We start from the raw sequence: 25,799 nt of genomic DNA, 5'->3' as shown, positions 1-25,799 counted from the left end.
CCGATCCGGGGCAACCTTTGCCCCTGCCCATCTGCACAATCAACCAACCATAACCCCTATCGACTGCCGAGGTCTCTGGGCTGAAGGCTATTGCAAATCTGGAATTGGCAATTGTGGTTAAGTGACCACTTCACACAATCCAAGTGTATTCCTGTGGGTCGACGGGCCATGTATCATCTGCAGCTCATTGCCTAGCATCCCAATCACACCTTGATGGCCGGACACTGCTTCAACACTGCGGGAGGAAACACCACACATACAGCAGCCAACATCTGAACACCCAGGGGATGGGACACAGCTCCGGAGACATGTCCAGGGCCGAAGGATGAGTGAATGCCTTGGGGAGGGAGAGATACCTGGAGAGATGGGCTAAGGTTTCGGAGATCGGCCTACATTGCTGAAGAAAGTGACAGAGGCATTAAACCAGTTGTGCGCAAAGGCGTTTATTGTGTGTAACATTCCCCACTCTCCCAATTGTTCCGCCAACTACCCCCAACCCCCTCACCCCCTACCTACGTCCCCAACCCCTTCCCCCGTACACCGGTGCCTTCAGTAATCCTCCATGTGCTTGGCCCTTCTAGCTCTACCACTACATATAGATGTGTCCCTAGGATGCACATCAGAGCCGGAGGTAGCCAGCTGCTTACCTCATGCCGTGGCCTTCGATAATCCTGGTGGGCACCCTCTTGGGGCTCTGGGGCCAGAGGGCCCCGGCTCACGTGTCGGCAGCACATGCACATCCATGCCGCCCAGTCCAGTGTGCTGACTTCAAGACTGATCAGAGGGGTGGAGCTCGGGTGAGCTGGTGTCCACCATCGCCATCCATGGGACAGGTCTGGGTTGGCATCCAGCACCCCCCCCCCCTCCCTCCCCCCTCCGGTTCGGTGCCCAAAAGACCCTGGGGTTCACCTTGGGTTGGAGGGGCAGCAGGTTCGGGCCCTGGCTGCCCCTGCATCATCTGGCTCTGCCACCCCTGGCAATGCCCTCGGCGATACTCCTCAATGACTGGGACATGCTCTGTAACGCCGTGACAATGCCAACCTGTGACTGAGGCAAGCTCCGCAGCACCTTGGCCATTCCCATCTGAATGCAGGGCATGTCCCGCAGAACCTCTTCACGGTCAGCCTGGTACTGGGTGACATTCCCCAGTGAGTCTGACATTCTGCCGAGACCCTCAGCCATGGCCATCACTGACTGCGCAATGCCTTGGACACCTTCACTCATGGTGCGGACGTCGTGCACCAGGCTCTCCACTGCGGGCGCCACCCTTGCAGTGTTGGCCTCGGTGGCATGTATTGCCGGCGACATCTCCTGCACCCGTAGCCTCTGGGGCTCCTCCGAGTGGCTATGGACCTGCTGGAGTGTCGCTGACATCTCCCTCTGAATGTCCCAGCCGCTCTCTAACGTCTCCGTCAGCTCCGGGATGACCTCTTCCACAGGTGCTGCATCAGGCTGGGATCCAGCTTGGTCCTGGGATCCAGCAGAACTCCAACTACTCTCTCACCTGGGGGTTCTTGCCTCTACCTGATGTGCATCAGCAGCGGTGTGGTGCTCACCAGATTGTGCCCAGAAGCCTGACTACTGACATTTCCCAATGTGGTGTGTGTATCCATCACCCACTTGAGCACCATCGTCGCATTGGCGGCCCAGTAGTACCCACAGAGGTTGGGCAGCGCCAGCGCCCCCCCTATCTCTACTCCGCTCCAGGAACACCCTTCTCACCCTTGGAGTCCCTCTCGCCCACACACACCCCATTATGCTCCTGTTAACCCGCCTAAAAAAGGCCTTCGGGATAAACACGGGGAGGCACTGGAACAGGAACAAAAACCTTGGGAGCACCGTCATTTTGACTGACTGCACCCTACCTGCCAAGGACAGCGGCAACGCGTCGCACCTCTTCAACTCCTCCTCCATTTGCTCCACCAGCCTTGTGAAATTAAGCCTATGCAGGGCCCCCCAGCTCTTGGCCACCTGGATCCCCAAATACCTGAAGCTCCTCTCCACCCTTTTTAGTGGGAGCTCGGCAATCGCCCTCTCCTGGTCCCCTGGGTGAACCACGGACAGCTCGCTCTTCCCCATATTGAGCTTATACCCCGAGAAATCACCAAATTCCCTGAGGTTCCTCATTACCTCCGGCATTCCCCCCACCGGATCCGCCACATATAACAGCAAATTGTCCGCATAGAGCGACACCCTATGCTCCTCCCCACCCCGCACCAACACCCTCCAGTTCCTCGACTCCCTCAGTGCCATAGCCAGGGAATCAATCGCCAGTGCGAAGAGCAGGGGGGACAGGGGACACCCCTGCCTCATCCCTCGGTGCAACCGAAAGTACTCAGACCTCCTCCTATTCGTGGCCACACTTGCCATTGGGACCTCATACAACAACCTGACCCACCTGACAAACCCCTCCCCAAACCCGAACCTCTTCAGCACCTCCCACAGGTACCCCCACTCTACCCTATCGAAGGCTTTCTCAGCGTCCATCGCCACCACTATCTCCGCCTCCCCCTCCCTCGCCGGCATCATGATAACGTTCAGAAGCCTCCGCACATTCGCGTTCAACTGCCTCCCCTTCACGAATCCCGTCTGGTCTTCGTGGATGACCTGCAGCACACAATCCTCAATCCTCGTGGCTAAGACCTTCGCCAGCACCTTGGCATCTACGATCAGCAGCGAAATCGGCCTGTAAGACCCACACTGCAGGGGATCCTTGTCCTGCTTCAGGATCAAGGAGATCAGTGCCCGGGACATCGTCGGGGGCAAAGCCCCCCCCCCTTCCTTCCCTCATTAAAGGTCCTAACTAGCAACGGGCCCAACAGGTCCATATATTTTTCATAAAATTCGACCGGGAAACCGTCCGGCCCCGGTGCCTTCCCCGCCTGCATGCTCCCTATCCCTTTGGTCAGCTCTTCCAGCCCAATTGGGGCCCCCAATCCCGCCACCAGTCCCTCCTCCACCTTCGGAAACTTCAATTGGTCCAGAAAGCGGCCCATCCCTCCCACCTCCAGTGGGGGCTCGGACCGATACAATTCCTTGTAAAAATACCAGAAGACCCCATTGATGTCAACCCCACTCTGCACCACACTCCCTCCCGTGTCCTTAACTCCTCCGATCTCCCTAGCTGCATCCCGCTTCCGGAGCTGATGCGCCAGCATCCGGCTGGCCTTTTCCCCATACTCATAAATCGCCCCCTGGGCCTTCCTCCACTGCACCTCCGCCTTCCTGGTGGTCACCAGGTCGAATTCGGCCTGGAGGCTGCGCCTCTTCCTCAACAGTCCTTCCTCAGGCACCTCCGCATGCCTCCTGTCTACCCTCACCATCTCCCCCACCAGCCTCTCCCTCTCCCTCTGCTCCCTCCTCTCCTTGTGGGCCCAAATGGAGATCAACTATCCCCTAACCACCGCCTTCAGCGCCTCCCATACCATCCCCACTCGGACCTCCCCGTTATCGTTGGCCTCCAGGTACCTCTCTGTGCTTCCTCGGACCCGCTCACTCACCTCCTCGTCCGCCAGCAGCCCCACCTCCAAATGCCACAACGGGCGCTGGTCCCTCTCCTCCCCCAGCTCTAAGTCCACCCAATGCGTGGCGTGATCCGAAATGGCTATCGCCGAGTACTCGGTATCCTCTATTCTCGCTATCAAGATGAGTTCTTCAAGAGTGGAGATTGAAAACTCAAGTTAAAAGTCAAAGTTTTAGAGAGACCAGTTGGCTCACAGTCTGGCAGGTCTCTGAGGAGATGGTGAGAGATCCATAGCATTTGTTTGGGGTGAGATCTGTCACTTGGTTTCAGAGTGTGATGTGTCAGACCTTGTGTTTTACTGGGTTGTATACTTACTGTGAGCATTAGAGTATGAGATGGATTTTTAACTTGAGTTATCCTTACCAATCTTTATCTATCTGTAAAGGAATGGTTGTAGGTTAAGTAGTGTAATGTAGTTCATCTGTATTTGTTTAATAAGTATTTTATTTATCTGTTAAAACTTCATCAGTGGACTCTGTGACTCTGTTCAGGGCCACTCTCTACATTTCTAAACAAAAAAATGTTAGGGTCTATCAGGCCTAGTTCCTCCTTTGGATCTGACTCATCCTTTAGCAATACCAGCTTGGATCATATCACAACTTGAATCACATAGGCCCTACATTCAAGCAGAAAAACTGATTAGAATCATAGAATCACAAAATCATAGAATTTACAGTGCAGAAGGAGGTCATTCGGCCCTTCGAGTCTGCACCAGCCCTTGGAAAAAGCACCCTACTTAAGCCCATGCCGTCATCCTATCCCCATAACCCAGTAACACTACCTAACCTTTTTTTGGACTCTAAGTCAATTAAGTATGGCCAATCCACCTAACCTGCACATCTTTTGAATGTGGGAGGAAACCGGAGCACCCGGAGGAAACCCACGCAGACACGAGGAGAACGTGCAGACTCGCACAGACAGTGAACCAAGCCAGAAATTGAACCTGGGACCCTGGAGCTGTGAAGCAACAGTGCTAACCACTGTGCTACCATGCTGCCCCATAGCTTTTCTTTGCACACAAATCTGTCCTGATAGGCAGTTTAAAGTATAACTGTTTACAACCCAACATTCTCAACACCTTCCTGGGACTTGGTCGACTATTACTGAAATTTGCTAGCCCCTCCTACCAGCGGGAACTTCCAGTCTTACTTAAGTCAATGGATGTTGAATGGATCACTACATTAATTGCAGGAGAAACTGCTATAGTGGGGCCGGCATATTCTGGCCTACTGTGAATATGGATCAAATTCCCAATGTTTTCCAGTTGGAACATTCTACACCTTTTCAGCAAAACAACATGGTCACCCATTTAATCTTTAACAGCCACATCGGTGGCACAGTGGTGCAGTGGTTAGCATGGTTGCCTCATGGCGTTGAGGACCCGGGTTTGATCCTGGCCCTGGGTCACTGTCCGTGTGGAGTTTACACATTCTCCTCGTGTCTGCACGGGCCTCACCACCAAAGCCAAAGATGTGCAGGGTAGGTGGATTGGTCACGCTAAATTGCCCTTAATTTTTTAAAAAACACACAATCCAGACATGTTTTAAGGCAAATCGCAGAACAGGTTAGATGACTCTCTTACTTTTAACCTAAATTAAAGTCAGACCCAATACAGAAATCTTATAAATTTTGTAATTGTAGTGGTATGCAACAAAGAAAAGTGTTACTCCATGTCTGATCATATGGTGACGTGGATCACATTGAATTAGTTTGAAAACTCCTATCAGCCATTCGTACATGACATTTAACAGATGGTAGTCCAAGACTTGTTGTTGCAATATAAATTCAGCCTCAAAACCCTGTTCATATGAGCCATGTTTCAAGAGCTTTGGACCATTTTTACATTATTCAGAGTTATTACAGAGTTATCCATTTTGGTAGGAATAACAGCAAAAGGGATTATTATTTAAATGATAAAATATTAAAACATGCTGCTGTGCAGAGAGACCTGGGTGTGTGAGTGCATGAGTCGCAAAAAGTTGGTTTACAGGTGCAACAGGTGATTAAGAAGGCAAATGGAATTTTGTCCTTCATTGCTAGAGGGATGGAGTTTAAGACTAGGGAGGTTATGCTGCAATTGTATAAGGTGTTAGTGAGGCCACATCTGGAGTATTGTGTTCAGTTTTGGTCCCCTTTCCTGAGAAAGGACGTACTGGTGCTGGAGGGTGTGCAAAGGAGATTCACTAGGTTAATCCCAGAGCTGAAGGGGTTGGTTTACGAGGAAAGGTTGAGTAGACTGGGACTGTACTCGTTGGAATTTAGAAGGATGAGGGGGGAACTTATAGAAACATCTAAAATTATGAAAGGAATAGATAGGATAGATGCGGGCAGGTTGTTTCCACTGGTGGGTGAAAGTAGAACTAGGGGGCATAGCCTCAAAATAAGGGGAAGTAGATTTAGGACTGAGTTTAGGAGGAACTTCGTCACCCAAAGGGTTGTGAATCTATGGAATTCCTTGCCCAGTTGTCATGTGAGAGTACCTTTAAGACATGGATGTTTAAGCAATGTACCTTTAAGAAAACAGTAATGTCAGAGAGTGGGTGGGGTTGAGCTCAGGTCAGCCATTTTGGAAGTTTCAGTTTGGAAAAGCATGATTAAATAGAGCAGGTGAATTGGCTAGACAACATTTGAAAGTTGCACAAAATGTGATGAAACGGGTATCGGAAAAGAAATCCAAAGTTCGTAGTTTTGCCAGTGGGGATAAAGGTTTAGTGTTGTTGCCAGTGGTAGGTGAGCCTTTAAAAGCTAGGTTTTGTGGACCGTATCAGACTGAAAGGAAATTAAGTGAGGTGAATTATGTGGTGAAAACACCAGATAGAAGGAAGACTCACCGAGTGTGTCATGTGAATATGCTTAAAAGGTGCTTTGAAAGAGAAGGAGAGAAAAAGGAGGTTTAATGATTTTAACTCAAAGTGACGAACCAAATCCAGATGACTGAATTTGACATACCTCAAATTAAATTGGAAAATGAGGATGTTCTTAAAAATTGGGATGAATTGTTAAGTTACCTTCCAGAGGAAAAACAAACTGAGCTGAAAGAGTTATTGATATCACATGGGCAAGTTTGTAGAGATAAATTGGGAAGTACTAAAATGGCTATATGTGATGTAGATGTGGGAAATGCTGTTCCTATCAAACAACATCCATATAGACTTAATCCGTTAAAATTGGCACAGGTTAACAGAGTGATTGAGAGTATGCTGAAGAATGGCATAATTGAAGTGGGTTGCAGCCAATGGAGCTCACCCACAGTGATGGTACCCAAACCAGACGGTACCCAATGGTTGTGTGTGGACTACAGAAAGGTGAATGCAGTTACAAGAACGGACTCTTATCCTATCCCACATTTGAAGGATTGCATTGAGAAAGTGGGACAATCTGCTTTTATTTCCAACTTCCAGACATGGAAAGAACATTTAAAACATCGTATGGAGTTCTTCGATCGACTTCAGGAGGCGGGTTTGGTGATGAACCTAGCCGAAAGTGAATTTGGAGAAGCCCGAATCACTTTCCTTGCAGAGTTTCCGATACCCTCAATACGAAGGGAAATAAATCAATCGAGAAGGATTTCGGTTGGAGGAAGAAGAGCAAAGAAAAATGGACTATATTATTTTACCTGTTTGCGTGTGTTTTTTTTTTTAAATAAGAAAAGGTATATTTACTGTGTACATTTCTTAGTGGATGGTGCAAAAGTGAAAAATGAAACCATCTTGAAGTTAATGGTTTTTTTTCTTGGGGGGAAGGTGTCATGTGAGAGTACCTGTAAGACATGGATGTTTAAGCAATGTACCTTTAAGAAAACAGTGATGTCAGAGAGTGGGTGGGCTAAGCTCAGGTCAGCCATTTTGGAAGTTTCAGTTTGGAAAAGCAGCTTGTGTGTGTCTGTGCGTTTCCAGAGAGCTGCAGTTTTGCTGTTTGAAAAGAGCTTGGGAGTATCTGTGTTTTCCAGTGAGCTGGATTTGCTGTGAGCTCTGCCATGAAAGACTATCTCTGGATCATTTGGTGATTTAAATTCATAATAGTTAAGTCTTTAACCTGATGTGATTTTGTTTAAAAGTGTTAAGTCTCTTGGAAGTTTGAAGGAACATTTTAAGGAATTATTTACTGTTGCAATATTTTCTGAGTTATCTTTGAAGTAAGGGGTGTTAAGGGATCCAATGTTTATTTAAGATGTTAAGTTGAGTTCATGGAATAAACAGTGTTTTGTGTTTAAAAGCCCACGTGTCCATAATTGTAATCCCACACTTAGGGAACAAGCCGTGTGCTAGGAAAAGCAACAAATACATTAAAGGGAGAGGTTGGTTGAACTCCATGATACATTTTGGGGTTCTGAAAATGCCTCGCCCACAACACAGTGAAGCAGTTGAGGCTCTTTCATTAAATGTTTTTAAGATAAAGACAGATAGTTTTTTGAAAAATAAAGGGATTAAGGGTGATTGTGTTCAGGCCATAAAGTGGAACTGAGTCCACAAAAGATCAGCCATGATCTCATTGAATGGTGAAGCAGGCTCGAGGGGCCAGATGGCCTACTCCTGCTCCTAGTTCATGTGTTCTTATTATACAGTTGCTTCACAGCTCCAGGGTCCCAGATTCGATTCCCGGCTTGGATCACCGTCTGGGTGGAGTCAGCATGCTCTCCCTGTGTGTGTGTGGGTTTCCTGCAGCTGCAGTGGGTTTCCTCCCACAGTCCAAAGATGTGCGGGTTAGATGGATTGGCCATGCTAAATTGCCCCTTAGTGTCCAAAGAGATTGGGTGGGGTTACTGGGTTATGGGGATAGGGTGGAGGTGTGGGCTTGGGTGGGGTTCTCTTTCCAGACTCGATGGGCAGAATGGTCTCCTTCTGCACTGTATATTCCGTGATTCTGTGATTCAATGATTATTGTAGGCAAGTATGTCATGTCACTTTTGTGAGGAAGTTTGACGCGTTCACAGTTTGTATTATTAGATAATGACAACTTGAACTAACTGTGTTAAGTGAATCTGATCATATGTTGCTCTATATGTTCACTTGCTGTAAAATGAAGCAACTCAGTGATCCATATCAGGACCTACCTCAGCAAAAGTTTCTGGTCCCTTTCTTTGAAAAGGTTAAGGCAGTCTGCATTCAAAATACACAAATATCCAGTTCCCATTACAGGTAATGAGATTGTTGTACCTCCGGGTTATGCTATTTAAATGTGTTTATTGCCAAAGGAGCAATTAAAAGTAAGACTACTAATGGAAGTGATGTATGGAGAGAATATCGGATATTGCAACACTACCAAACATGTAAATTCCATTTGAAACCACCATGCATGTGAAAGCAGGATTTACTTTATTGTGTATCTTTGAATGTATCGATAGAATCACCGTATCACAGAGGAGAACATTCAGAAAGAACATTGAAACAATCTGATTTCAGACCACATAATTTACTGGGCTTATGTTACACTACTGATCCAGCCATTGTGATACAGTAGGTCATTCATAGCTTTGACATCGTGAATTACAGACACATTTTGTAAGTTACCAATTATTGGTCAGTTATTTTATATCCATATTAAATATGGGCCCCAATCAAAATTGTGAGTGATAAGTCAAGTGAGGTATTCTCAGCCAGACAAATCCAGACATAAATTAATACAAAGAGTAACCTCCCTTTGCATTTTAACTTTTCCACATGTGTTGCCAGTAACAGAGCAGTGAGCTGTTGATACTGGGGGTGAGGCAATGAAGGATAGGACCCATATCCACCTGAAGCCATTGATCTGAATTATAAATTCTGTTAACATGTTGATGTGGCATTTGTCATGTTATAACAGTAGACTTTGTATATTCATTAGTTTATGGATTATACGTACACACAAAGCAGAGTTCTCAATGGTTGAGAAGTATCACTTAGCTTAAAGCAACCTTTTCCAAATTTGCTGGTGTGGCATTAATGATGTTCTGTGGATGTGAAGTGTCTGTTAAGCCAGATACAATGACAACCTTCACTGTCATTATCAATGTTGATGTCTCAGTTCATCACAAGTGATCTGCTGCTGATATTCTTAAAAACATGATTGGACACATCTAAATCCCTATAATCATTGAAAGGTGTCTAAACTGCATATTACTGTTTTTGGGTCATTGAATTTATTCAAGGTAGAGTTAGATTTTTAAGAGATAAGAAAGTCAAGGGTTATGGGGCAAAGTGGAGTTGGGACGCAACCATATCAGCCATGATCTTATGGAATGGTGGAGCAGGTTTAATTGGCCGAGTAGCCTCCTCCTGTTCCTAAGTCCTATGTTCCCAATTACATTCATTCAAATTAAGATCGCCTGAATGAAATAATTCAATAGTGAAGATTTGAAAAGAGTCAAATTTATTTGTTTGATTATGAGGTTATTTTGATGACCGGCCTGTCTGAACACATTACCTAAACTTATTTCTGATCTATAGTTCAAATTGCTGGTCTGAACCCAGGGTTTGAGGGGTGATCTTTCACACCTGATCGAGCACAGGGGCCAAAAGGAGATTTATCCTCTCAGCTCTCAACCTGAGATCATGAAGCTTAGGTTTTCTTCACATGCAGACAAAAGTAAATGATCATTTAATCCTCAAATAAATCATTTCCCCCCCAACCTTTTACACATATGAAACCAAATTAAGAGCATTTTGATTTTTGAGGAGGTTACTTAATGAGTGTTTGGTGAAAACATAACAGATATGAGGCGGTGGCATGGTAAATAGGTGTGATAGTAATGATCAGTATTAGAATTAGATACACATGAATTATGAATTTATGTCTTTGAATAATGCTTTTTATATTTATATTGGTAAATCAGATATCCCATGAAATGACTGTTGTGACAAATGCCATTTTCTGAATCTTCAGGTTGTACCCAAACTTTATCACCTACTTTTAAATTCACAATTGTAGCCACAGTTGATATTTCAGAATATGAAGAATATGATTGATAATTGTGATAAACAGTCCGACCATTTACCAAGATTGCCAGAAGTGCACTTCTTCTATTGACTTCAAAGTAAGCATAAAAGGCATACACCCCACTAATACGGCAACGGAACATGCTTGTGGCAACATTATAATCGCCATCTTCATTATACAATATTTCTTGGAAGCCAACTGGTTGCCCAGACGTTACACTGCCAGAGCCTAATTTGACATGAAACGCAGATCTTTGCTGTGGACGCAAGACTCCTGGAGGCCCTTGTGGTCCTTGATCACCCGGTTCACCAGTCATTCCTTGTTCCCCTGGAGGACCTTGAGGACCAGGTGCTCCAGGTGCCCCAGTGTCACCATCAATTCCTTTTGCCCCGTTCATTCCATTCCTTCCGTTTGGACCGGGGAATCCTGTCACTCCAGGGAAACCTACTGACCCTCTCGATCCCCGACTCCCAGTAGCACCTCTAGGACCTGCCGGTCCAGGCTTTCCACGCCGACCGGGATATCCTCTTTCTCCAGGATGCCCAGGATTGCCTGGTTCACCTTTTGGCCCCATTGGCCCAATATCACCGTCTTCCCCTTTTGGTCCTGGATAGAATTTTGGTCTTGCTGGAAAATAAATTCAGGTTGTTTAGTTACAAATAGAACCATAGAATTCCTACAGTGTAGAAGGAGGCCATTCGGCCCATCAAATCTGCACTCCCCTCTGAAAGAACACCCTACATATGCCCGCTCCCCCGCCCTGTCCCTGTAACCCTACCTAACCTGCACATTTATGGGTACTAAAAAGGCAATTTAGCACAGCCAATGCACCTAACCTGCACGTACTTGGACTTCCAATAATAAACAAACTCTAGTACGGACAGAGGGAAATTGGTATTAGGGGTTTCAATTTATCACTGTCCCCTGTCTATAACAATAGGATGGATCCCGGGGGGGATGTTTCCTCTTGTTATGGAGACAAGGACTGGGGAACATAGTTTATGAATTAGAGGTCTCGCTTTTAAGGTAGAATGAGGGGAATTTTTTTTCCACAGAGGTAATTAGTCTCTGGAATTCTCTTTCCCAGAAAGCAGGAGAGACTGGGTCATTAAACTTACTCAAGGTTGAGTTTGATCGATTTCTGAAAGATAAAGGAGTCAACGATTATGGGGGGAAGATAGAAAAGTGGAGTGAAGACCATAAGCAGATCAACCGTGATCTTCGAATGGTGAAGCCAGATGAGCAGAAGACTGGGCTTATATCTCATATAAGACTAAGGATCCAAAAATTAGCATTTTTATTAACCCAGCAGATATAAATCCAGTCTTCTGCTCATCTGGCTTCACCACTCAAAGATCATGGTTGATCTGCTTGTGGTCTCCACTCTCTTCTGATCTCAATTGTACTCTCCACCTCTCTGCATTGTATTGGAGAACAAACTTGCCCGGGTACCTGCCAAGGCAGCAGGGGAAGTGGGATGGGGGGTGGGGGGGTGGGGAGCATAGCAATGTCTGGCAAGGGGGTGCGGGTGCGGGGGGGGGGGGGTGTGGGGGCGGGGGGGGGGGAGATCAAAAGGACCTGAAAAAGTTAACTTTTCCTTTAACAATGAAAAATCTTTTCTGTTTTGTCCAGGATCTTTCAACTGTTATTCCGATGGCCTTAGCTCTCTTTTAACCATCATCAAAAGCTTCACATTAAGTAATGGTTAATAAGTGGCCCCCAACATCCAGCATTAAAACTTAGGGCAACAGGGGAAACATGATTGGGGCTATGTTTTGCTCATCAGCATCAAATTATGCCCACTCCCTAAAAGGGCTTGGGTCTAAATCAACCTCAATAGGACCTGCTTCTGGAAAATACATTTTCCAGGGGCTGGTTTCCAGGTTCATTTTCCAAAATGCAAGGGACTGTTTAGCACACTGGGCTAAATAGCTGGCTTTTAAAGCAGACCAAGGCAGGCCAGCAGCACGGTTCAATTCCCATACCAGCCTCCCCAAACAGGCGTTGGAAGGTGGTGACTAGGGGCTTTTCACAGAAACTTAATTTGAAGCCTACTTGTGACATTAAGCGATTTTCATTTTAATTTAATTTCAAAAGTGCCTGAGATAGCATTTTTATGTACCTACCCGCAGGAGATCCATCAAAAACTAGGGCCTGAATTCTCCAGCCTTTGGGAGTCTGTTTTCCCAGTGGCACTGCTCCCCCACACGTGGATTTCCCAGTGGCGTGGGTTGGCTTCAATGGGAAATACCATTGACAAGCAGTGGGAGGACAGAGTCCCGCCATCAGTAAATGGTGCACTGCTGTGAAACTCGCAACTGGGGGACCAGAAAATCCAGCCCTAAACGAAGGCGAGGGTGGAAAACCAAGAAATGTAGTCCGGGTGCTTCAAATTTCTTCAAGACCAATAAATAATTTTTGAACTAAGAAGGCAAATTAGATTAATTTATTCATTTGTTCTGGAAATTGAAGATGGCTGCTTATCGGGCCATCAAACTGGTATTTTTTAATTTTGCGTTGTTAGGTTTGTTATCCATCTGAAATGAATAGATTCTCGAATCAACAAATCTTCGAACAATGCAGTGCTCCCTAAGTAAACGATACCCACTTAGGTGATGTGCTCAAATCCTAAATATCTATTTGGTGTGTCTGTTGAAGAAAATTATCTTGTGAGCAATCATAACGATGTGTTCAGAGCACCGATTCTTTGATGCTGGGTATTATTATATGAGTTCTACAAAATAGAGAGAGGAAGATTTTAAAGTAAAGCCTTTACTATGTTGTACAATCAGAGACGATTTCACTTGCCCATGTCCCCTTTAAAAGAATTTGTGTGGTGAACATCTAGATGCTGCAGCTGTGCTGATCTGCCACATGTGCACCCAGGTTTCCTAATGCTTTTGGCAGACTTCTTCACGAAAGCAAACAGATGTTTTTAGAATTAGGATGTAACACAAGGAAGAGGATAATGACCAACCTATATTCCACCTAATATGAAGGTAAGGGAATGGCTTAAACCACAGTGACTGGGCAAGAAAATGTGTGAAAGCTTTGTGAGATAAAGGGATTCTTTCCCACTTTGTTTTTGGCACTCACCAATTTTCAACTGTAGCACAGCCACATTAGTTGAAAAAGGCGATGGATAAGTCATGAAGAAAGACTAGGAAGATTAAAAGATATCCTGAGAAGTTAGGAAGGGTTATGATAAGATAGCTAGTGTATATTTTTTCTACTAGTTAGGAAGAGAGGGTACACGTTCACTAGAGTTGATAATGGATTGAAAGGATTGAAGGGTAAAAAATATTTTATGCAGTGCTTAGTAGGTGGGACTCTCAAAATGTGCTGAAGTAGTGTCCAATAAATAAGTCTGTTCAAAAGGGCATTAGGTGGCTGATTGAAAAGAGGGGGAAATTAAAGGATATGAAGCAGCAGCATTGGCTTGTACACAAAAGAGCAGCATGCAAAATACTTGCATAAAAAACATCCTTTACCTCCATTGCCAATCAGCATTTTTATTTATGTTCTCGCTGGGGAGTTGGGATGGGGTTGGATATCCATTCCGACATATTAGGTTACAAATGCAATTTATCCCAACTTCAATCTTTCACCCCAGAAATTTCTATCCTCTTATTCCATATGGAGAAAAACACGAACACAAAATCACCTGTTTAATACAGGAGTTTTCTATGACTCCTACTGTTGCTGTTATAAAAATACCGTGTAAGTAACATACCCTCTATTCAATAAGAATGTTAAACATCAGCGAGAACATTAAAGTACTTACGTATACATATTGGCATAGAGCTCCAATAACCTTTCGGGGAGCAGCTAACTACATTTGATCCCAGAAGTTCAAATCCTTTTTTACAAGTGAAAATGGCCTTCCGATGATATAGCTGACAGGATCCATATAAGACTGAAGGAACTTTGCCACACAGATCGTCTGGGATCAAAAGTACAATGAGAAACAGGGAATCAAATATTCATACAATGAATATTAAACTTTATATCTTCTGTGATTGTGATTATTAATCTCTCATTAACTCGTTACTTTAATATTAAACAGATTCTGTGTTTTGGAAGCATTCTCTTTGAGGCTTTCATCAACCTATGTTCCATTCAGATTCTCTTCCTGCAGCTAGTGGTGCATTAAGGCCTGTTTCCACAGCTAGTAATTCCCAAAACAGGTTGCTGGGGCAGCATGGTAGCACTGTGGTTAGCACTGATGCATCACAGCGGGTTCAATTCCGGCCTTGGGTAACTGTCTGTGTAGTGTTTGCACGTTCTCTCTGGGTGCTCTGGTTTCCTCCCACAGTCCAAAGACGTGCAAACTAGGCGGAGTTGCAGAGGTGGGGCAGGGGAGTGAGCCCTTTCACAGGGTGCTCTTTCGCAGACTCAATAGGCTGAATGGCCTCCTTCTGTACTGTAGGGATTCTATGATTCTAGTCTGTCGCCAGATCAACCTGCATGCAAACATTTTTTGTGTCCTTTGAAGATGAGCTGGTTCCAACAGGTTTCATATAAAATAGTTAAGATTAGTAAGTAAATACATTTTAGAATCTTTAAAGCTGTTAGTAGGAAATCGGTCCTCAGTTTATATTGTTTGCTCTCCACCCTGTTACATAATTGACGAATACCTGAGTTTGTGTTCAGAACTCTGGAGACATGCTTCCCTGAGTGCAGTACAATAAAATTGTCAATCTCTTGTATGTAAAACACGCTCCTGCTTTTTTCAATCCTACCAGTTCCACCATACTTTGGATACAGTTGGGTAGAGAGTTAGAGCCACATATTTAGATTTCAGAGTTGTAGGTGTTGTATGAATGTTATTTCCATCTCAGTGGTGATTAATAAGTAATGGGCTGAGGTTTGCCATTCTACATTGTACCCTCTTTCCCCTCACAATTTCTTTGAGTGTGGCGAAATAGTTTTTACTCACAATCTGATTTCCCGTCATCAATGACTGGACCATAATCATACGGGGGGCTGATAAAATAAAGAAGGAAGTAGATGAAGTGACCGAACAAATGGACCTCCTTTGAACAAGATATTTGGTCACGCAAGGCTATTCCAAACTAAAATTTAGAAACTTAGCAGCATCTATTTTCCAAAATGAAGCAAAATTATCAGTTAAACAACATAAAAATAGCCAGCGCAAATAAATAAAATCGTTCAGCCTATTGAAGCCCATCCCTTGAGAACTTGAAACTTTCCGTTGAAGCCAGCTTTCTCGTACATGCGCTACCTCAACAGAATTCATCATTTACCAACTGGCATACACTCATTGGGCCAAATAGCCACCTTCTGAGTCTTAAATTACTGTTTGACTCTAACCTATGGAAGTACATTTTAGTACTGTAAATCTTCCAACAAAGCCCATCTCTCTATAACATTAATATTCCCATTTAAGACCTTTCTTTAATCTGCAGATGTTGTGATAAATCTTTTTAATGAAAATTATCAGTATTGTTCCAACTAAAACCATCAAATCTGCTCTTTATCGCCATGTCCAGTTTCTTTTCACCTACACCTACATCCAGGTCCTTCTCACCTGGATGCCCAGTCTTTCTATACCGCCAACCTCACCCAGGATGGCTCTCTGTTGCTTCCTTGAATGGAGATCTGACCAGTCCCAATCCATTATCTGTGTAAACGCGTTCCAGACTGAACAACCTCTCCTTTGACTACACTTACCCCCTCCAATTAAAAGGTATTATTTTGGAGCTGCACTGGTCCAGGCTATGCTTGCCCTTTTGTGGGATTTCAGGAATATTCTGTGTTTCGGTCCTATTCAGGTTCCATCTCACCTCTTTTTTCAGTACATTGATGACTCTATCAATGCCATTTCCTGTTTCTTACCCTGATCTGCAGAATTCCATCAACTTTGCTTCCAATTTCCACCCTTCTCCCACTTAAGGGAATTTGGGTGGAAAGGCCTTCCACATGAATATTTAATTGGATACCCTCCAGTTGTTTCAATTGAACCCCCCCCCCCAGCCCCATCCCCACAACCTCCAAACCTGCCCATTATATTCCATCCATTGCTTTGTGTAAGAACTTCACTGCATTTCATTCTCCCAGTTTCTTTGACTCTGCTGCATCTGTTCTAATGATGCAATTTCCCCAACCAGCATTCCTGACATCTCTTCCTCCGTCCGCCAAAAATAAACCCTCTGCCACTTCTGCCACCTCCAGTGTGATGCTGCCAACAAACATATAATCTGGTTTCACGTCATTTCAGCATTCTGAAGGGACCATTCTTTCCATGGATCCAATTTTGCACAGTGCAGTCCCACCCTGAATCTAACATTGTTACTGTGGATGTCACTATTTACTGACAGCCCAATGTGAAAGCAGGGTTATTGGGGGAATACGTACCCGGTCCCATATTTTCTTTCCACTAGACCAATGGGTTCCTGTGCAGCAATATCTGCCTCAGCAATTCCAGAACCTAAAAATACACCACAGACACAATATATATTAGTGACACTGTTTTGTTTTCTTTTCTTTTATAAATTTAGAGTACCCTATTCCTTTTTTTTCAATTAAGAGGCAATTTAGCATGGCCAATCCACCTATCCTGCATGTCTTTTGGATTGTGGGGGTGAGACCCACGCACACACAGGGAGAATATGCAAACTCCACATGGACCGTAACCCGGGGCCGGGATCGAACCCGGGTCTTCAGCGCCGTGAGGCAACAGTGCTGACCACTGCACCACCGTGCCACCCATGACACTATTTTATTATTATTGCCATCAATTTACTGGTTCTTTAGGAAAATTAGACCTGAGTGTAGAATTTAATTGACTGGATCTATGAAGGAGTGGGCTCATGAATGTTTCAAAGGCATGACTCAATTTGGATTATATTTACTTCACTGAATGCAGGGACCTGAGAGAAGAGTACCTGTAGTTTATTACAGGTAAACACCAAATAAAACTACGCCATAATGTGGCTCCACTCTGCCTAGGTTTCAACACACTGAAATAAACTTTCTTCAAGATTCCACAAAGACGCAAGTGCCATGCTCGAAGCCCTAAAAACAGTTTCCCAGATACAGACACAAGCCAAGTAAGAAAACTACTCTCAGTCAACACTAAGTCCTCATTCAACTCAGACTTGCGGACGTGGTAGCACAGTGTTTAGCACTGTTGCTTCACAGTTCCAGGATCCCAGATTCGATTCCCTGCTTGGGTCACTGTCTGTGCGGAGTCTGCACGTTCTCCCCGTGTCTGCGTGGGGTTCGTCTGGATGCTCCGGTTTCCTCCCACAAGTCCCAAAGGCGTGCTTGTTTGGTGAATTGGACATTCTGAATTCTCCCTCAGTGTACCCGAACAGGTGCCAGAGTATGGCAACAAGAGAATTTCACAGTAACTTGATTGCAATGTCAATGTAAGCCTAGTTGTGATAATAATAAAGATTATTATTATTATAAGCTATGGTTGTAGTCCTACAGTCTCTCAGTGTGGCTCTAATCTCTGACTCTCATTTTGGACTGTCTCAGTGCTCTCTAATCCCTGCCGTTCACCCCATGGTCCCTTGTTGCTGTCCAAACTCCATTGGACACTTCATTTCAAACAATTGCTGATGTGGGAAGTCAAGTACAGTTTCTCCTGCTCTGTTAGAATGTAAGACGAGATAGATCTGGGGAATCATGTTCAGTCTCTTACCTGTAGGAATTCCATAAGTCTGAGTGAGGAAGAGCCCAGCGAGGCAGAGCAACCACACGGGCACCATTCTGAAAGAAACGCATTCAGTACATGAATCAGGGCTGATAGTTCCGGGTGTGATTCAGATATAACAAAAACTCACACATACTTTTAAAGTCAAAATAAACAAATAACAAAAGGAGACTAACTAACAGGAGCAAACTTTGAGACCCTGCAGCTTTGTATTAAAATGATCCTTATTCAAAATCATGAAACAAATCTTAGGTCTGAAAATGAAGCTCCTCGTTTTAAGATTCCTATCAAAGCTCTCCCCCATCTTAGACCAATCCTGATATTACATCTGTCCTTTCAGAATTCTTATTTACATGTCATTATCCCAGCTATAGCCCTAATTCTATTGTCAATATAACAGGGGCCTGCAGGTTGTCAGCGGGTGACCTACAAAGCCCCCAGAACGGGAGGCAGACTGTCACTTACCTCAGGCTTTCAGAATCTCTCTGAATATGTTTCAGAATCTCAGGCTTTTAAATAGCGTAGCCCCTCCCATATTTTGCATAACATGGTTCTTTTCTGGCTTGTCACTTCACACAGTGAGTTATATGGGTTTGTACAATGCCAGGCTCTGAGTGGAATCAATCACTCAGTGCCACCACCTTTAAAGGACCATTCACTTCTGCAATTAAAGGCTGCCCTGAGCTCTAACTAAAGATGACAGCTGCATATCATGACACGAATAGCAACTGAAACAAAAAGTAATCACAGTAAAAGTGCGTTAAAATGTCTATCAGGAAGATATATGTATCAGCTGAACTTTCATACTTTGCCAAAAAAAGAATGCAATGAGTCTGATACAGTTAACTGAGCAAACGCAATTGTTCCAAGTATTTCTCTGTATGTTAGCACTTGGTCAGTTGGTCTTCGGTAGAGTATGCTGCTCGGTTACTCTTTAACTTGACAGTACACAAAATGGAACTGTTGTGCATTTCTGGATTGTATTGAACCCTGTGTGAACGTTTCAAATTTAAATGGCTCAGGTATAAGTTGAGAACTCCGTTGTGTGTGATTGAATGCTGGGTGCCTGGTGCTGTATGGAGTAGACGGCAAGAATTTGTTGGAATTAAAGCTTATTCCATTGCTTCTTCCTTACAGCCGATAGTAGTCTGATTTTACCTGAATAATACAATTTCTTATGGACCAAAATGACCTTGTGAAAATTAATCTGGGATTGAAGTTGCAGGTTGAATAATAAATCCTTTTACCATTAAGGTGTGCACTGAGTGTAGGATATCAACAAGCACTCTCCCAGCTGATGGAGAACTAACACTGTCAAAATGTTTATTGTCAGTTTATTGCAAAATAAAATTAACAAAAGCAAGATTAAAAAGCAAACTTAGTTTGGCCTCAGATGGGGTATTGCATTCAGTTGTGGTCACTAAACTTTAGAGAGAATGTGAATGCATTAGAGAGGGTACAGAGAAGATTCACAAGAACATTTCCAGGGATGAGGAATTTCAGTTATGTAGAAGGATTGAAGAAGTTGGGACTGTTCTCCTTGGAGAAAATAAGTTTGAGAGTGAAGTTGACAGGGGTGTTCAAAATCATGAAGAGCCTGGACAGTGTAAAGGGTGACAAATTGTTCTCGTTGGTGGAAGGATCAAGAACAAGAGAGGGCAATGGTTTACGGTAATCGCCTAAATAAGCAATAATAACATGAGAAAAAATCTTCTCACTCAGTGAACCGTTGGGATCTGAAATGCATGGCCTAAGACCGCAGTGAAGGTCGAATCAATTGAGAATTTTAAAAGGGAACTGGATCATTATCTGAAAAGAGAAAAGGGTGTAGTGCTACCAAGAAAATGCAGGAGAGGGGCTTGAGAGGTGCAGCGCTATACACTGGTCTGACTGGTCTCCATCTGCACTGTAATCATTCTATGATTCCAAAATGCACAGTTTTTTATGTTAGAGTAGAAATACCCTCATCCTTGCCAATGATGCCGACATTCCATGAAGGAATAAACTGAAAATTACTCGGAGTTTGTCTTTTAAAACAATAATGGGCGCAATCTAAAGGCCACGCTGCTCCGGAAAAGCAGCTCACCGTGGTGCAGCGTAACCGGCGTAAGCCGAGGGACCCCGCTCCCAGGATCTGCCCGGCTCGCAACGCCTCGCGAGATTCAACGCAATCTCGCAAAGACGTTGCAATGGAATCCTGCCCACAATGGGCGGGATCACCTTTTGGCAAATGTGCATATTAGAACAAAGCAGGAGGCCTTTCTCTAATGTCCAAATACCCAAGATACCTGAGGCTTTGAAATTCAATCCCTTTGGCACGGGGACGTCAGGCGAGCGCCGTTTGTTTACTGGTCCCCATTTAGAATGGCACTTGTGAGGGTCTCCAAGGGAATTGGAGGCCCCCTGCTGCATGCCCTTTGGGCAGGGTGGTGCCCTAGCACTGCTGGTGCCCTCTGCGGACCCTGGCAATGGTAGCATGGCAGTGCCACCGGAGTACCAGCCTGGCATTCCTGAAGTGGCCATGTGGCACTGCCAAGCTGGCATTTTTTGCGTTTGTGTGATTGGGCTGGGGTTACCCATGTTGGGGGTTGTGGGGGTCCCTCCCATATTGTGTTTGGGCTGGGGGGAGGACCATTTTGTGGGCCTCAGATCTCTCGCTACAACGGGGAGTTCTGGCGAGCGGAGCTCCCCGTTGTAGAAAATGGGGTTATTTGCGCCCTCGGCCACGTGTTGAATATGTTTTGGTCCCTTATTCAACACAAGTCACGTTGAATATCTATGTGTTTCTTGGCATTGTGAGTGCTGTGAAACAGGCAGCTAAACGCGCTCACTCAGGGGGCTTCGTTCCCTTTTGGGAAGATCACGCCCTATATTTAAAAAAATACATTTTTAAAAAATAACTTGTTCTGCTTTAGTCTCCGACCATAGAACAGTACAAAGAAAAGGGAAGAACAAAGATTGCTCTCCTGAGTTAACTTACTCAACCCTTGGAAGCTAAACTGATGCAAAGATCAAAAGCGTTCTTTCACAAATGTTCACTACATTCAATCAAATTGTGGTCAAATTTATCGACGTGCTCCCTTAAACATCTGATTGGAATTTCCACTTTGGAGCATGTGTGAAAGGATTCCTGATGGGCACACTGGAAATGTCAGGGGGAAGCATAAATAACTCGTAACCTAATGATAAATATGTATTATTTCTGTGGGGATTCATTCAAGTAAAAAATCACTGAGGAACATTTGGACTTTTTCAATACAGAGAACAGGTGGAAAAATCCAGATTGCAAGTACGGAAACAGGGATATCAATCAGAGGAAAAAGCTCTGAGGTGGAAATAATTCCGAGTTGGTGATCTTGTTATTGACCTCGAGTCAATATTTGCTTCCTGGACATTGTTGTGGGATCAGCCGGGAGCTACTTAAAGGTACAATTATCCCCTATTTTTATGAAACACTTGGAGTTTTTTGAGCAGCACATTACTGTGCCTGCTCTTTAGGGGAGGGGTGCGGGGGAGGAGAGGGGGAACATGCAGGGCAGAGGATGCAGTGGGGGGAGGGGGGGGGCGCACAAGCTAGTGGCCAAAGCGTTGAGATCTCTCGAAAGGCTTATTGACAGCGAATATTATTGTTCTCTACAGCCTTGCTATTGAGTAATAAAATCACACAGACGGATTTCTCCAATAAGCATGTGCATTTTACTTTTCATTTGCTCGTCTGATGCTGATGGTGGCTGCAGTGCCCCTTAATTGTGAAAAAAAAAGAAAAATGTGTCCCTTTGTTTTTAACATGTGAACCATGAGCCACAGAAAAGAGGATTTTTCACAGGCATTGGGTCTACTATTTCATTAATGGATTACCAATTATGCTGCCGTTGAGGAGCCTGAAGAAATGATAAGTTGGTCGACAACTTCAACACTCCCTGGATGTTTTGAAACTATTTCCTCGGCTATTTATTATTGTCAAACAAAAGTGATTACAGCACATAGATAGTTAAAGTGCAAGTCTTCTTCTTAGACAGTCCCTTGCAGTTGAAGATAACTTTCTTCCGCACTAAAAATGAGTTTTCAGCTGACTGAAGAGTCCAATGTGCGACTGACAGTCTCTGTCACAAGTTGGGCAGACAGTGATTGGAGGAGCAGGTGGGTCTGGTGCCCGGTTTGTCATGCGTTCCATTCACTGCCCATGCTTGGCTTCAGCTTGCTCTTGGCAATGAAACTCCAGGTGTTCAGCTCCTTCCCGGGTGCTTTTCCTCCACTTCGGGTGGTCTTGGGCCAGGGATTCCCATGTGTCGGTGGGGATCTTACACTATTTCAAGGAGACTTTGAGGGGTGTCCTTGAAGAGTTTCCTCTGCTCCCCCAGGGGCCATTTGCCTTGTTGAAGCTCGGAGCAGAGCACTTGTTTCGGGAGTCTTGTGTCAGGCATGTGGATAGTGTGGCACACCCAGCGGATCTGATCCAGCGTGGTCAATGTTTCAATGCTGGGGATGTTAGCCTGCATGAGGACACTGACATTGGTGCGCCTATCTTGCCAATGGATTTGCATGGCCTTGTGGAGGCAGTGCTGGTGGTATTTCTCCTGGGTTTTGAGGTGCCTGCTGTACATAGCCCACATCCCTGAGTCATATAGGAGGCCAGGTACCACTACTGGTCAGTAGACCATGAACTTCATGCCGGGTCTGAGGTTCTGGTCTTCAGGCACTCTCTTCTTCTTTTCCTCGGATGACCAAAGTCTGCACTGGCACATTGAAGGTGGTTCAGCCTCGTCATCGATGTCTTCGCTTATTGACGGTAAGTTCCCAAGATATGAAAAGTGATCCACATTGTCCAAGGCCTTGTCGTGGATTTTGATAACTGGAGGGCAGTGCCGCATGGCAGGGCCAGTTGGTGGAGGACCTTTGTCTTATGGATGTTGAGTGTAAAGCCCATGCTCTTGCATGCCTTGCTGAAGGTGTTGATGATGGTTTGGAGTTAGGCCTCTGATTGTGCACAGCATCTGCATTGTGTAGTTTTATGACAGAGGACAGGAAGGCTTTGGATGCTGCCTGCAAGCAGCAGAGGTTGAACAGATTCCCGTTTGTTCTGTACTTTAGCTGCACTCCAGCAGAAATGAAGATTGAGAAGAGTGGTGATGCACTGACACAGTGGGCTAACCAGCTGGCTTGTAATACGGAACAAGGCAGCAGCGGGGGTTCAATTCCCATAACGGCCTCCCTGAACAGGCGCAGGAATTTGGTGACTAGGAGCTTTTCATAGTAACTTCATTGCAGTCTACTTGTGACAATAAGCGACTATTATTATTACATCTTTTCTTGACCTCAGTCCAAATGTGAATTGGACCTGTAGTGGATCCATTGGTCAAGATCACAGCTTTCATGTCATCACAGAGCAGGTGAAAGATGGTGACAAACCTTTGGAGATAGCTGAAATGGTGGAGGATTATCTTAATCCCTGAGGGTTGATAGTGTCAAAGGAACTGTTGAGGTCAAAGAAGGCCATGTAGAAGAGTTGGTGCAGTTCCCTGCATTTCTCTTGTTATTGTTTCACAGTGATGATCATATGGAAATCCACACTGGAACTCTAAGACTCTGTTCTTCCACCACACAGAGTAGGCAATTGCGGAGGACTCTTTTTGTTATAACCTGCATGAGACCCATGGGGTTGGAGCAATCAGTCTCCCTTGAGTCTCGCCGCATATGGATCCAGGGGGCAGGGAGCTCGAGGACATTCATGATTGAGATCTATATAAAGTTGGCCTTGTATGGAACCAACACAGCAGACCCAGCTGGGATCTGATGTATATTGTAAGTATAATCACTTTGCAATAAGCCTAGTTTTCTTTTTACCAACTTGGGTTGGACTGGTTTGAGGCCTCCAAAACCTTTGATGGCCTTCCCTGTGGCCGACAGCAGGGAAATTCTTTTGTAGTTACACTGCAGTCAGACTTGTCACCTTTCTTGAACATGGTCATGATTATGACGTCTCTGAAATCTGGCATTTTAAAAATTCTTTCATGGGATGTGGGCGTAACTGGCTGGGCCAGTGTTTATTGCCCGTCTCTCATTTCCCCTGAACTGAGCGGTTTGCTAGGCCATTTCACAGGGCAGTTAAGAGTCAACCACATTGTTGTGGGTCTGGAGTCGCATGTAAGCCAGACCAAGGCAAATGGCAAATTTCCTTCCCTGAAGGGGAATACATAATGAGGTCATGTATAGCACTTCTCCTCCATGCTTTAGTGCTTCGGTAGGGATTCCGTCTGTTCCGAACACCTTGTTGCTCTTTAAGTGGAGGGTTATACATCCATGTACATTATGAATAGATTGATAAATTCCACAAAGCCAGTACCAGAGACGGCAAAAGACTTGTAGCAATGTTCAAAGACTGACCAATAGTCTGCAGTTTAAATGTCACATGTTTGAGTACAAAGAAGCAGTTATCTGATTGGTCATTCAGCTGGCATATTGGTAAATTCTATAACAAGCAGGAAAACCTCTTTCCCAGTTTACCACCCAATCAGCAAAGGTGAATATTAATCTCAGTAGCTTTCAGCATGTAAATATTACTGAAGTTGGTTGAAATGTTTATGCTAAAGATGGCAATCGGAATATATGCAGCTGTTTCCTAGGAAATACACTTAAAACTAATAGCACCCAATGCAGCAATACACATGAAACTGAGAGCACCCAGTGTTGTAATATACATGAAACTGGGAGAACCAAATGCTGTAATATGCATGAAACTGAGCTCATCCAATGCTGTAATATACAGCAAACTGAAATCACCCAGTGCTGTAATGTACATGAAACTGAGAGCACCCAATTCTGTAATATACATTGAAATGAGATCACCCAATGTTGTAATATACATGAAACAGAGAGCACCCAATGTTGTAATATACATGAAACTGAGAGCACCCAATTCTGTAATGTACATTGAACTGAGATCACCCAATGCTCTAGCATATATAGGGCTAAAAAGAGTAGTATAATAAATATGGACCCGAGAGGATCCAGTACTTGAATACAGATGGAACTGTGAATGGCCAATGCTGTAATAAACATGGAACAGACATGTCCAATAAAGGTGTCACATGTGGAACATTTACAGGAAGCAACACTTTACTCCTTTCGATTGAAATAGTTTTATGGAAGCTGAACTGATCATGTTCACATTGCTGACAAGCAAAAATCAGTTCATGTGTACTCGAGTCCTGATATAATGAGCCAAACAGCGAAAAATGACCTGATTCAGACATAATAATCTGACTATGACCCCTTTTCTGGCAGCGTATGCCTGTGTTTTGTGCTCCACTAGTTACTGTGCTGCCCATTATGTTGATTTCAAGCTGGTTATCATGCCCTCAATCAGACAGAGATGTAGCAGATTAGATTCTGATCCACCTGGGACATTGTGTAGAGTTTCCCAACCGCAACGGCTTCACTGGGCACTATGGATGGTACAGTTTGTGACTTGGAGTAATATTTGTTGATCGCTTTAGTGAACTATGGATCAAGTGCCAATGAATTATCATATGCTGCTTTTCTGCCTATGGAATTAAACTATAACTCATTATTTTATCAAAATGCTCACAAAATTCATTTCAACAACTTTTACATTGCATGATATCCAGTGTTCCTGGCAAGAAAGCTTCTCCCATGGCACGCCACTATTGCTATTTG

General features: G+C 44.5%; 2 protein-coding genes across 3 annotated transcripts in view; one reads left to right on the top strand and one right to left on the bottom strand.

The window, feature by feature from the left end:
• Window positions 1-19,019, bottom strand: part of LOC140387308 (uncharacterized) — a 96,479-nt gene extending 77,460 nt beyond the window's left edge. The window contains exons 1-6 of the mRNA XM_072470237.1: window positions 18,930-19,019; window positions 18,111-18,178; window positions 16,817-16,889; window positions 15,378-15,424; window positions 14,223-14,381; window positions 10,291-11,065 (exon numbers count right to left, since the gene is read on the bottom strand). Coding sequence (XP_072326338.1) covers window positions 10,291-11,065; window positions 14,223-14,381; window positions 15,378-15,424; window positions 16,817-16,889; window positions 18,111-18,177 — 1,121 coding nt within the window. The 5' untranslated portion in view covers window position 18,178; window positions 18,930-19,019. The remainder of the gene's footprint in view (window positions 1-10,290; window positions 11,066-14,222; window positions 14,382-15,377; window positions 15,425-16,816; window positions 16,890-18,110; window positions 18,179-18,929) is intronic.
• The window catches only part of LOC140386754 (uncharacterized), a 167,580-nt gene that overhangs the window by 104,989 nt on the left and 36,792 nt on the right, over window positions 1-25,799 (top strand). The window lies entirely within an intron of this gene.

Source organism: Scyliorhinus torazame, chromosome 12 (genome assembly GCF_047496885.1).
Source record: "Scyliorhinus torazame isolate Kashiwa2021f chromosome 12, sScyTor2.1, whole genome shotgun sequence".
In the NCBI taxonomy this organism is placed as follows: Eukaryota; Metazoa; Chordata; class Chondrichthyes; order Carcharhiniformes; family Scyliorhinidae; genus Scyliorhinus; species Scyliorhinus torazame.
Note: the sequence above shows the minus strand (reverse complement) of the source record. Positions and strands in the feature narration are given on the sequence as shown.